Below are 13,110 nucleotides of genomic sequence, written 5' to 3'. Positions count from 1 at the left end.
GTGTTTCATGAAATTCTACTTTCATGGAATCTCTGACCCAGATTATACTGATGATAATACCTTATATTTGTATCACACTACAATATTCATATATTGTCTCATTTGGTCCTCATGAAAATGAAAAGCCCACTAAGTGGGAAGGGCCGGTCTCTCTTCTACAGATGAGGAAACTGAGGCTCAGGGAGTCTCAGCTATCTGTCTAAGGTTTAACAGTAAAAGATGGAGTGGGATTGGACCCCTAGGTCTTTGGATCCCTAGCTTGGTGCTTCTGGTTTCAAGATATATTCTCTCCATTTCTCCTAGCTATTCTGTCCCCCCCACAACATTCTAAGAATAAACCTAAGCATAGAAACCACAATGGATCGATACTCTCTTCTCAGGTGCTCTTTATTGCTAATATGCAGCTTTACTATGATATCGATCTTTTCTAAAATTTTGTGTAAAGCTATTTAATATAGAGGCTAATGATATTAAACAGTTGAACTAACTGGGAATTGCTTTAACAGGTCTCCAGTAGCATGATTTGAGGTGCAATGATGATTTTCAGCAGAATTCACTTCCAAACATCTGGGCCCAGATCTCACTTCAATGGACGTGTAGTTCTTGATAGAATTATGGTTGGGATGTGGGACACTGCTCCAAGCCTGCACAAAGTCAAACTTCCAGCATTATTCAGCTCACTGCAATGTTTGCTGCCTTCACTGGCCAAACCACGGCTGCTGCTTAAACTTGTAAGGACAGTTTTTTATATTGGTGGAGGAAGGGAGACTAGTAGTGGAGAAATCATTCAGAAACCCAAAGAGGTTTTTTAAATTTCCTAAGCATGAATTAAAGCAACTGGAGCCCACTGCTCCTGACTGGGTTTCCTGGTTAGGGTTAATAGCTACCCCATCTGGGTACACCTCCCATCCTTTTAGGTTTAAGGTAAGAGTTGAATGAAAATGGAATCAAAAAAAGCAACCCCAAAGTTACAATGTTCAATAAGGATCCAGCTACATTCCTTTTGATGTCTCCACCCCCCTCCAACAGTTGCTTTCAAAATATGGGTAAGAATTGAGCTGTATATTTCAAAACTCCTCTTAGACTTGTTGAGAAAACCATCGAGGCCTTGCTTTCAAATGCTTACTGTGTGAGCTATGAAAGTGAGAACTGGCAAATCCTACCCTGATTCTTCATAAAGTCCAGAACATAGTTTTGTTTTGTTTTTCAGTGTAGATGAAAACAGACCAAATATTAATTGTGGCAAAAAATAGTCCCTGGGAGTTGATGCAGGTGTTCAGATCTCATTGACTATAGAAGCATATCATTTCTATAAAATTTAAATTAAAACTGAAGTGGGAGCTACAAGTGTGTGTGTGTGTCTTACCTTATGGTTGCCAATCTTTTTAAATGAGACAGGTTAACAACATCTTTGAAGGAGACATAAGAAGGTAGGTGGGGTCAGACTATTTGAGGGAAGGGGCAGGATTGGAAAATGAGGTGGAAGGGGCAGGATTGGAAAATGAGGTATCTTCTGTCCCAATCAGGGTTGTATCACAAAATCAGACTTACTTATTCTCCTCAAGGAAATCAAGAAAGGTAGTTACTTTACTCCAAGAATAAAATTTAAAGATTTATTTCCCTACTCCTCCGCCCCCCTTTATAGTGAATAGATTTGTATTGTGATAGAAACCACTGTCTCAGAAACTGCTTAAAATCAGCTGCTATTTTTTTTTATCCTAATGAGTGGAATTTTAAAAGGCTTAGAAATATGGGAAGGGAGAAGTCATTCTCCACAAGTTGTTACCATTTCAATTATCAATGACTAATATGAAATTAAAACTGAACAACTGGTACCTCAACAGTATTATTCTATTTCATGACCAGTGAAACCCCATTTCATTAAGCCTTTTACAAACCATTTCATCTTCTGTCCAGACAGTCAGCCATTCTGCAGTCATTCTCCTTGAGGGCAGGAGGACCTAATCCTGTAAGGACCTGAAGGACATTTCTCTTTTAAGTTTCTCTCAATCTCACTACTCATTTCTCAGAATTTTTGGGGTCAAGGAGATGACCACTGTACAGACCCAGTAAGGCTGCAAATGTCATCACTCCTTCCAAACACCTGAATTAAAATCTCAGTGGAAACATCTACTTTGCATTAGTTATCAAGGGTTTGAGCAAGTTATAACTTTTTAAAAAGCTGAGCACAAGTGACTGAGTTTTAAAAGTCTTCCCTTTCTTCCCTCTGGAGAATTAGGTGCATACAAAAATATTGGAGATGCTCTCCTCCCTTGTCTTGAGACAGTTCTGGGGAGCCAGGGATAATGCTGTTGTTTTGTAAAACTGAGTTCATGAAATTTCTGTGGTGACAGGAGACCTAGATGTGGCAGAAGTAAGGGGATTAAGAAAGTATGAGCTACCTGTCCTTGCAGTGTAGCTGAAACCCACCTCCTGGCCCTTTCCACTTTTACAGGTCCTTTGAGTAGGGATTGTTTCATTCTTTTTTTGGGGGGGGGGATTGTTTCATTCTTTGTACTTGTATCCGCAGAGCCTACTCTTAGTAGCTAACTCTGGCTTAATAACTACTTGTTGATTGATTGATTCAAAGTCATGTCCCAGAGTGGAAGCTGATGCACCCCAGTGGTGTGGTAATCAAGTTCCTCCTCCATCAAACTCAAGAAGGTATAATTTGTTGGAATAGGACTCCATGCATTTTTTTCCCGTGTGAGCTCTTTATCAAATAAGTAAAACCTACCCACAGCACCATGAAAGACAGAGAGAGAAGTGGAAAGAAAGAAAGCAGGGTGGGGATATACTGTGGATTTGGGAAGGGGTGAATAAAAAGAGCCTTCAGGGAATAAAGAAAATTTATGTCATTTTCAAAGATCAGATTCTTTTAAGTGTCTACATCAGTTTTAAGTCTAGTTGTCAAGTAACAAAATTGCTCTAAAGAATATAGAGGAAAACACTGCACAGAATGAGCTTTCTAATACACTTGGAAACAGGTGGACTGCCAGAGCTGAAGAACTAACAAGGATCTTGCAAGCTCATCTTATGTGAACCTTTATTATTCTTCACCAAATCAATTGTGTGACATTTGCAGAGAGAGACAGAGGGGGGGGGCGGAAAGAAAGAGAGAGAGACAGAGAGAGAGAGAGACAGAGAGACAGAGAGAGACAGAGAGACAGAGAGAAGAGAGAGACAGAGAGACAGAGACAGAGACAGAGAGACAGAGAGAGAGAAGAGAGAGACAGAGAGGGAAGGAGAAAAGGGAGAGGGAAAGAGAGAGAGAGAGACAGAGAGAGAGAGAGCGCATTACCAGGGTGGGGAAATTCATTAGAAAATTCATTAGAAGTTTTCCTCTTTGGCATATTTTATCAAGTAAGGTTGATATCCCTTGTCTTCCTGGGTGTTAAAGCATATTTCAGTATTTGCTGGGAAAGTAAAGACAGTTGGACTCAGCCAGTGGGTTAGTGAGTTATTAGTGTCTTTACTGTGAAAATTCTACTATATACCCATAATTGTCCAGTCTGTCCTTGTTGGCCCTTAGGGGAATTCTGAGGTCCCTGTAGGACACGTAGAGGAAGTCTCTGAGATCTGAGAACCCCAAGGTACATTTGTAAAATTATGCAACCTTTTAAATTTAAATTCAGTTCCTTAGTGAAAGTTAGCTAATCTCCTTTCTTTCCCAAACCTCTTCTTGGCACCCTAGAGATCCTAATAATTATTCATGCCTATTCATTCTCAAGACTATATTTTCCCCTGCAGTGGTGGGTGTGAGTTTGCTTGTTCATAGGAAGATGTGGGGTAGGTTTTGAGAAAATGGAAAAGTGAATGTTAAAAATTTAAAAGTATTTCAACAACGTACTACTTCACCCCTGCCTCCTCCCCTGCCCCTATTCTCCCTAAATCCTAACAAAAATCTCTCTCTCTCTCTCTCTCTCTCCAAAATGTTCTGAGTTTCCATACATGATACTCAAGGAGGAATGTTTACCATTTTGGTAAACTATATAGATTAATCATGGCTACTGCTCAACCATTTGCTCCCTGTTCCCCCACATACTCCTGCCACCAAAGAAACCCAAGGCTGAACCATAGGTTCATAGATTTAAAGCTGGAATGGACTTTAAAGTCCATCTTCAACCCCTTTATTTTACAAGTAAGACCCTTAGGTCTTTGAGAGGAGAAAGAATTGGCCTGAAGTCATTCAGGTGACAGAGGCAGATTTTGAACCTGGGTCTTCTATTTCTAAATCCAATGTTGCTTCTACTAGGTCCATTTCACACTTGAAGATGTTCTTGAATTTATAATGCTGTGCTTTCCAAACCATCCCTGGGAGTCAATGAAACAGAACAACCATCTGAAAAACAGTACTTTGGCTATTTCAGTGAATGGTAAGCGCTTGGCACTAATATATGTTTAGAAAAACTATCTGAAGTCCTCTTGATTCACTGTCTTCTCACAAATGTCAACTCAACTGTGCTCTAACTAGCTCTTTTGATTTGAAACAAGTTGGGAGGCTTGAAAAAAAAGCAATAGAAGAAGGCTTGTTTGTTTCTTTAATGGATTTATGAGCATTTAAATTCTTGAAAAAAATGTTTCCATTGTTTATTCCAAGCAGTGGCAATAAGACTTTAATCTGGGAAATGGACTGGGCTAGACGATAATGCCAGTAACCTTTAATTTGTTCCATGGGATAGAGGGAAGTGACCAAACATGGTAGCTAGCAGACAGTTTTCTCAGGGATTTTAGGAGGACTCCATGGGCACCAGATTACTACAATGTCTTGAGAACCTAGCAGTCTTCCTTTACAAAGACTATATGGAGTCTGAAACCTGTGTTTTATTGTTGCATCATACCAAATGAATGGATACATATTTCCATGTGGGTGGGATGGAGTGGGGCTGGGGGAAAGGAGTATTAAGAGTATTTATCATAAAGACAGAAAACACAAAACTGGAAGCAAGATGAAAACTGGGAGTGGGAAGAGTTGGGAATAAGGCATGGATGGAATTGATGGATTTTTCTACCACCTCTCAGTTCTGGGCTGATGTATGCTACACCTTAGGTCAGGTGACTATCAATTGGAGCACCACATGCAAGGTATCAAAGATGTGTTATGAATACTGGCGGTGCTCCCAGGGGCACAGTGGAGGGGGGAAAGTAGGCATTGGGGTTATATAAAGAATCAACAGGAGAAGCAGGAGGGTAAACAGGTTGAAGCAAATCAGCCCTGCTTGCATGACTCAATGGTGACAGCTGGCAAAGGGGGGTAGGGATACTGCTAAAAGCCTGCAATTGTAAGGTGCTGAACAGCCCAAGTTTGGTTACCCTAGAGCAGGGGTGGGATACCCGAGGCCTTGAGGCCACATGTGGTCCTCTAGGTCCTTAAATGTGCCCCTTTGATTCTGAACCCTTTGACAGAATTCTGTGAAATTTGGATTCAGTCAAAAAGCAGCACTTGAGGACCTGGAGGGCCACATGTAGTCTAGAGGCTGAAGGTTCTATACCTCTGCCCTAAAGAATAAAGATTTCAAGTCAGCTTTCCCCAAAGCCACTCCAACAAATCTCTTTTGACGCTGCAGTGATAATTTCCTCTCATGATATTTACTTGGGGAATAGCTGGGGAATGACTAGGATGGTGGAGAAAAAGTCCCTACAGGATCTTAAGGGTTATTTCTCAGTAGCCTTTCTCTAGCACTCTCTTGATAAACTTATGTTTATCCATTCTTCCCTCTGACTCACTGGAATTTCAAGAGGATCTTTTTCCCCTTTGGTGGGAATTTTCAAGGGAGGCACAATGAGCTAAACCCTTTCAAAGACTTGGGAAGATGGTCAGCTAGATGAAGGCTGTGGGTCTGAAGATATGTCTAAATGCTAAATTTGGGGAAGAACCCAGTCAATTACAAGTCATCACACATGTGGTTTTAAAGAAGTCACTTTCTAGGCTTCATAACCTAGACCTGGGATAGTAAGGACTCATGTCAACCCTTGAGATAAACTTTACTGGACCCTTGACGCAGTTCAAATAGTGGTATTAGGTTTCAGAAAACAAATTTGGATCAGCTAAGTAGGATTGGTTCATGTAGGCTCTGATGTTTCAAGGACTAAGGATAGAAATCATTGGGTTTTGTTCCAATAAAACTGAAAAAAAAAATCCTCCAAAATATCGATGGTAAAATAGCAGAAAGGAAGCTAACTGGGGGGATGACCGGAAGTCATTTATGGGAAAAAGAAATGCTGCTGGGGAGTGATACCCACTTCCTTCTTGTGGGATATAGTTTGGTCACTTTGTAATTTTTTTTTTTGCCTTGGAGGGTTCTACCTATGATGCTAAGAGCCTGTTAGCTTCACAACATGTCATGAAACATGTTTACATTTCTAACAGGCTTTGTGAACGTTTCCACTGAGATTGCAGAACTGTTGTAATGATGTCTATGACTCTTTCCATAACATTTTGAAGCAAGCAAGAGCCATGATATGACCAGATTCTCTTGCCTTCACTATCCACTGACCCATGTTTGCTGATGAAAATGGAATCCCTCTTCTTGTTTTCAAGATCTCTGCTTCTTTTGATTAGAAGAAAGTTTATGGTGGCACAATGGAAAGATAAACATGTTTATATATATGGGCAATATGAGGGCATCTAGGTATAAGAAAATCATAGGTAATGTCCTAATCACCATGGTCTACCTACTAACCCCATGCTCATCTCTTCCTGGTTCAAATCAAGACAGTTGTTCAGTAACATATTATAAGATGAAATCTAACAGTACCACGACCATATCTACACCCAGATACCACAAACCACGAAGGATATGTAAATAGTGGAGTTTGTCTTGGACAATCTCAGCCTAGAAATAGAATAAGATTTTGGGGGAAAAATAAAAAAGAACACCTTGGTTTTTTTTCTTCACATATACAGAACGTGCTAATTCTTCTGTGTAGAGCTCACCTATAAAGTGCTTAATAATTGAACGGAATACCTTAGACAGCATAACTAACAGATACGAGACATGTTTACATTCCTATCAGGGTGTAATATTGTGAACATTTCCACTGAGATCGCAGAACTGTTGTAATGGTTCCTAAAACATCATGCCATCTGCATACATAATAAAAGAATCCAGTAGTTGCCATGCTAAAATGGGACTTCTAGTGAAGGGCACAGAGAGGCCCCCGAAGGGAACTCAAGTTATGCACAGTGATGAAAACTGGAAGCAATTTCCCAGCTAATGGTCTGTCAATGACCACTTGGAACAAATTAGCACTGGAGATGATGTGCCACATTTTAAATCCATGGCAAACTAGGATTTTCCCAAACCCATCATCTTGACTGAGTGGTTGGAGCTCAGTTAATCTTTCAATTCTCCAAGGTCATCTTGTGGCACTGCCATTCTTTCGGCTTTTCATGAGGGAGAGGCCACTTCCATATCAACTGGCAGGACAGCAGCTTTAGAGGCTAATCATGATTATGGAGAACCCTCTGTTGAGGCTGTAAAAGAAAAGAAAAAAAAATCAGGAAAGTAATTTATTTCACATGGTACAAATCGGCACATTTCCAGGATGTAAAATGTTATCCTTTTCAAAGGCAGGTGCCTTATGCCCCAGGTGAAGGCAGTTCAACATAAGAATGGGGTCTCTGACAGAGACTGTCTATAAAATCTTCCCTGGAGAGTGCTAAGAACAGGGGAGATACCCATCTTATTGAGCGGAGGCAGGCTGCACTCCCTGGAAGCAAGTGGATGGACTAGCTCAACCCTGGGAGTCACATCCAATTCTGTGATTCTTTCCATTAATAAATCTATTGGAAGGAGATCAGATTGGGACATGCAGTGGGGATGTGTTTCTGTGCACAGTTTAATTGGGTTTTCCTACCACAGGGCAGATGCTGTCATTCAGAGGAAAACCCTCCAGTGATTCATAGAACTAGAAGAAAAGGAGCAGTTTGCTCTTACATCCATTGCTACTTCAGTTCTTGATTATTTTAGTCATACAACCTGTAGCATCTTTAAAACACATTTTTGATACCTTTTGTTTTTATACTACTGTCATTTGTGAATACTCCTCACTAAAACCCAACAGAACTCTCCTTTGAAACAAACAAACCACAACAGAAACAACCACATAGAGGCAACATCTGCCGGTGTCCGCAACATTCTGTGCCAGCTCAAATGAAGGGGTAGAAATGTTTCTTCTCTGGGACCACAAAGACTAGTGCTTATTGTTCTCTTGATTTCACCTAGTATCAGTTCACAGATATCTTCTCTTGTTTCTCTGATTCCTTAGCAATCAATCAATAATCATTTATCAAGCACTATCAAGCACCACTATATTAAGCACAGTGCTAAGTGCTGAGGATATAGAGACAAAAAGTACCTTTCCCGCAAGGAGGTTACATGGGGGTGGGGTGGAGACAGCAGGTAAACACTATGCATAGCAAGCTATAAATAGGAAATAATTAACAGAGGGAAAGCACTAGAATTATGAGGGGCTGTGGAAGCCTTCAAGAAAAGATGTGATTTTCATTGGGACTTGAAGGAAGTCAGTGTAGCGGCAAGCACCCCAAGCATCCTCAGGGTTTGCTGCCAACACAGGTTCTTAGATCTGCTTTGATAAAGGAAAGCAACTCAAAATGAGTTAACAAGCTTACTTTTATCAGTCAAATATGTATTGTTCACCTAGTTCAGGGGAAAAAGGTCAGCACCCCGACCTTCAGAATATACAGACAGAATTATCAAGACAGAGAAACAGATCAAGCAGACAGTTTCCAAACTGTCCAACCATTACATCCATACCAAATCAACATCTGGGTTTCAACATCTGGGTTTTTCAAAGCCGAGGTGGGGCTCTCAACAACGGCTTCCCAGAATCCAGATCAAATCACAGAACACTTCTCAAAGTGAATCCCAAAACAAAGCTACACATCAGGGCTTATAGAGCCTTCTCCTGGCTCAGAGAATGTAACAACCTTATTGACCCACTGGCCAATCCAAAAAGTATCTACTGAAAAACAAGCCTCCCATCCCAGGCTCCAGGTGCACTTTAGCCTAGGGGCAGGGAAGATCTTTAAATTTGCATTTCCATTACAGCCAGGGAGGTAGTAGGCAAAATGGAAGAGGGAGAACCTCATAGGCATGGTAGACAGCCAGAGAAAATGCCTGGAGCTGAGAGATGGAGGGTCTTGTTTGAGAAATAGCCAGGACAGTGTCACTGGATCTCAGAGTATGTGTAAGGGAGTAAAGTGTGAGAAGACTTTTTATGCAGGGTTATGAAGGGCTCTGAATGTCAAACAGATCAAAAAATTGGTCCTGGAGGTGATTAAGAAATACTGGAGTTAATACTGAATAGGGCAGGGGGTGATATGATCAGATCTCTGCTTTAGGAAAATGTCTTTAGTGGCTGAATGGTGAGAGACTTGAGGCAGAAAGACCCTAAGTAGGCTATTGTAATAATCCAGGCATGAGTTGACAAGGGCCTGTACTAGAGTGGTAGCAGTGTCAGAGGAGAGAAGGAGGTATATTTAAGAGATGCAACAAAGGTGAAATTGACAGGTCTTTGCAACAGCTTGGATATGGGGGATGAGAGATAGTGAGGAATCTGGGAAGATTCCTAGGGGACAAGAAGGATAGTGTCACCTTCTACAGTAACAGGAAAGGTAGGAGAGGGGAAGGAAGGGATATTGAATTTAAGATGTCTACCAGATATCTAGTTCAAAATGTCTGAAAGGAAGCTGGAGATGAGAGATGATGGTTAGCAGAGAGCTTGGGGCAGGACAGGCAGATGTGAGAGTCTTCAACATAGAGATGGTTATTGAATCCTTAGTCATTGCTTATTTCTGTCCACTAATATTTCATTAATTCATCAATTACAGTTTGTCTTGCTATTTCTCAATTAATGGGCACTTACTTTGTTTTTGTTTTTTGCTACCAGAAAAAGTACTGCTGTGAATGTTTTGGTAGATATGTGGCAGCCTTCTCTGTCTGCTTTTGACCTCCCTTAGGGCACATGCCTAATAGTAAGACCATCACTTTTTACTCTTAACAAAGGGAAGGTCATTTCGTGTTTCTGTCTGGGTGGTCTTTCCTGGATTTCTTAGTTTTAGTTTCTGATCAGTCAATCAATATGTATTTATAAATCATCACCTATGTGCTCAGCCTTGGGCTAGACACTGTGGGGATGGCAGAAGAAACAAAACAAAACAAAACCTAAGACATAACATGATCTCTGTCCTTGAGAAACAGTTGATGAGCCAAGACACACACACAAGACATAAGAAAAACACAAGTTAAAACAATATACCATATCTCTAGCACTAGCACCAAATAACAAAATCTTGTACAAAAAAAATGCTTGAAAAACTTCAAAAAATCTGAATCAAATTATGGCTATCTAGAACCCTGAGGGTGTGTTTTTATAAATAGTCCAGCTTTCTGGATAGTTAAGGATTCACCTTCTCAAAGCAAAACAACTTGTAGAATTTAACCCTTTTTGTATTGAAATGCTTCTAAACAACATACCATTTAATCTCTCCCTGATGACTCTGGGGCATCATACTATGTATTGTTGTATGTTGTACGCAGTACAATACACTGTGTATTGCAAAATGTTGGAAGAGTGGTACTATAGATGAGGTGGCTGAAACCAAGAGAGTGGAAATGACTTTTAAGGTCACAGTAACATATCTGGTGTCCTGGGTCTTGCCTGACCTTGTGTAATGTTGGCAAGCTGAGGGGACAGAGAACCTACCCTGTTGCTGATTGGGCCATGAAGCATTCAGCTTCCCCCACCACTTCCCCAAACCAACTGTTTAGTTCTTGAAAACACAATCCTGTCTGTGGCACAAGAAGTTGCCCTCAGGATGAAGTACCAGCCAGCCACCCTGACATAACTGGCCATATGGTTGGGTTTCCTTGGGGCAAGAGGCTACATGGAAATAGCTCACACTGAAAAAAGTTAACTGGGTTTTCTCTAAAAGGCATCATGAAAGAATTGGAAATTGAGGGGATGCCCATCAACTAGGAAATGGCTGAGCAAGTTGTGGTAAAGGATTATGATGTGTGATATAAGAAATGACAAATAGGATGGTTTCAGAAAAACCTGGAAAGACCTACATGAACTAATGCAAGGTGAAGTGAGTAGAACCAGGAGAACATTGTACATAGTAACAGCAATATTGCAATGATGATTAACTGTGAAAGACAGACAATTCCAAAGGACCCAAGATGAAAAATGCTATATACCTTCACAGAGGAAACTGATAAACTCTGAGTGTAGACTGAAACACTTTAGAAAACTTTATTTTCTTGCTTTAAAAAAAAAATAACGGCGAAGACGGAAATATGTTTTACCTGACTTCTTTCCTTCTCCATGGGTGGGGGTGGGGAAAGAATTTGGAACTCAAAATGTCAAAAAATAAATGTTAAGAATGAATAACTTATGTGGTGGCTAGGTAGCACAGCAAGTAAGAGCACTGGCTCCAGTGTCGGGATGACCTGGAGATCAAATCCGGGCTCAGATACTTGGCACCACACCCAGAAATAACTGGCCTTGAGCAACCTTGAGCAAGTTACTTAACCCCGGTTGCTTTAAAAAAAAAAAAAAGAATGAATAACTTATGATATAGCATAATAAATGAAACATTAAAAATAAAAGAAGCAACATGTCATTCCATGATACTATCACAATATGTTGATAACTGTCTTGCTGGCTTCATAATTGGAGGGGTCATTTGTAACATTATTTCTTGTCTAGGCTAGTTTTTTTTTCTTTTTGCCTTTTTTTTTTTTGGAGGTGCAATTGGGGTTAAGTGAGTTGCCCAAGGTCACACGGCTAAGTATCTGAGGCCGGATTTTAACTCAGGTCCTCCTGACTCCAGGGCCAGTGCTCTATTCACTGGGCCACCTAGCCACCCCTTTTTAAATCATTTCTTAAGGAAAATGTGTTAGAAGGATCGAATCTTCTCTTCATGTTACCTGAACCCAACTAAGGTACCCTTGGAAATGTATTAGTACTTTTTTCTCTGTAGTTACTTGCAGAGCATTTCTCCTTAGGTTTTGAGAAGCCTGCAAGGCACTCCGGGTATCATCATACTAATGGACCAGGTGGGTCTTGTTGGGTACCAGTTGGGGATGAATAACTATAGAGTCTCTGCCTTACATATGACAGGTCCATAACACCAGAACCCAAAGGTGCTTACCAGATAGCAACACTGATGATTTGATACCTCTGATGATTCCCTTCTTCTATACATAAACTATCATACAGAAATACTTTGTCCCTAGGCCTCCAAAGATATAATAGGTAAGTACCCTTTTGGTAAAATTTTAGGAGGATCCACTCTACTTCTCAAATTCCTTCCCTTCAGCTTTTAACAAGTGTTGAAACATGCTTGCCAAACTGGCCCACTGTAGCAGCAAGCACCCCAAGCGTCCTCAGGGTTTGCCGCCACCACAGGTTCTTGGATCTGCTTTGATAAAGGAAAGCAACTCAAAATGGGTTAACAAGCTTACTTTAATTAGTCAGACATATATGGTTTACCTTGTTCAGGGGAAAAAGGTCAGCACCCCGAACTTCAAAGCATACAGGCAGAATTATCAAGACAGAAACAGATCAAGTAGACAGATTTCCAAACTGTCCAACCATTACATCCATACCCAGTCAACATCTGGGTTTCCACATCTGGGTTTTTCAAAGCCGGGGGCCTCTCAACAACGGCTTCCCAGAATTCAGATCAAATCACAGAACACTTCTCAAAGTGAGTCCCAAAACAAAGCTACACATCAGGGCTTATATAGCCTTCTCCTGGCTCAGAGAATGTAACAACCTTATTGACTCACTGGCCAATCAAGAAGTATCTACTGAAAAACTAGCCTCCCACCCCAGGCTCCAGGTGCACTTTAGCCTAGGGGCAGGGAAGATCTTCCAAATTTGCATTCCCATTACACCCACTTGTTTCTTGTGGGTCATATTTCCATCTCCAATCTTTGTGCCTTTCCACAGTCTATCTGTCTCTCATAACTAGAACGTTCTCCTTCCTCACTTCCAGCTCTTAGAACCTCTAGTATTCTTCAAGGTTTATCTGAAATATCACCTCTTCCATGAGAGGCCTTTCTCATTTCCCCTAAA

General features: G+C 40.8%; 1 protein-coding gene across 4 annotated transcripts in view; it reads right to left on the bottom strand.

Moving 5' to 3' along the window:
- Nucleotides 1-4,523: 4,523 nt before the first annotated feature.
- Nucleotides 4,524-13,110, bottom strand: part of SAMD12 (sterile alpha motif domain containing 12) — a 604,883-nt gene continuing 596,296 nt past the window's right edge. For all 4 annotated transcript variants that reach the window (XM_069081255.1, XM_069081256.1, XM_069081254.1 and 1 more), the window contains one exon: nt 4,524-7,477. In XM_069081255.1, the coding sequence (XP_068937356.1) occupies nt 7,455-7,477 (23 nt within the window). In that variant the 3' untranslated portion in view covers nt 4,524-7,454. The remainder of the gene's footprint in view (nt 7,478-13,110) is intronic.

Source organism: Petaurus breviceps, unplaced genomic scaffold (genome assembly GCF_028583685.1).
Source record: "Petaurus breviceps papuanus isolate PSGF00001 unplaced genomic scaffold, PetGlider_PUasm1.0 98, whole genome shotgun sequence".
In the NCBI taxonomy this organism is placed as follows: Eukaryota; Metazoa; Chordata; class Mammalia; order Diprotodontia; family Petauridae; genus Petaurus; species Petaurus breviceps.
This window is presented reverse-complemented; position numbering and strand designations above follow the sequence as displayed.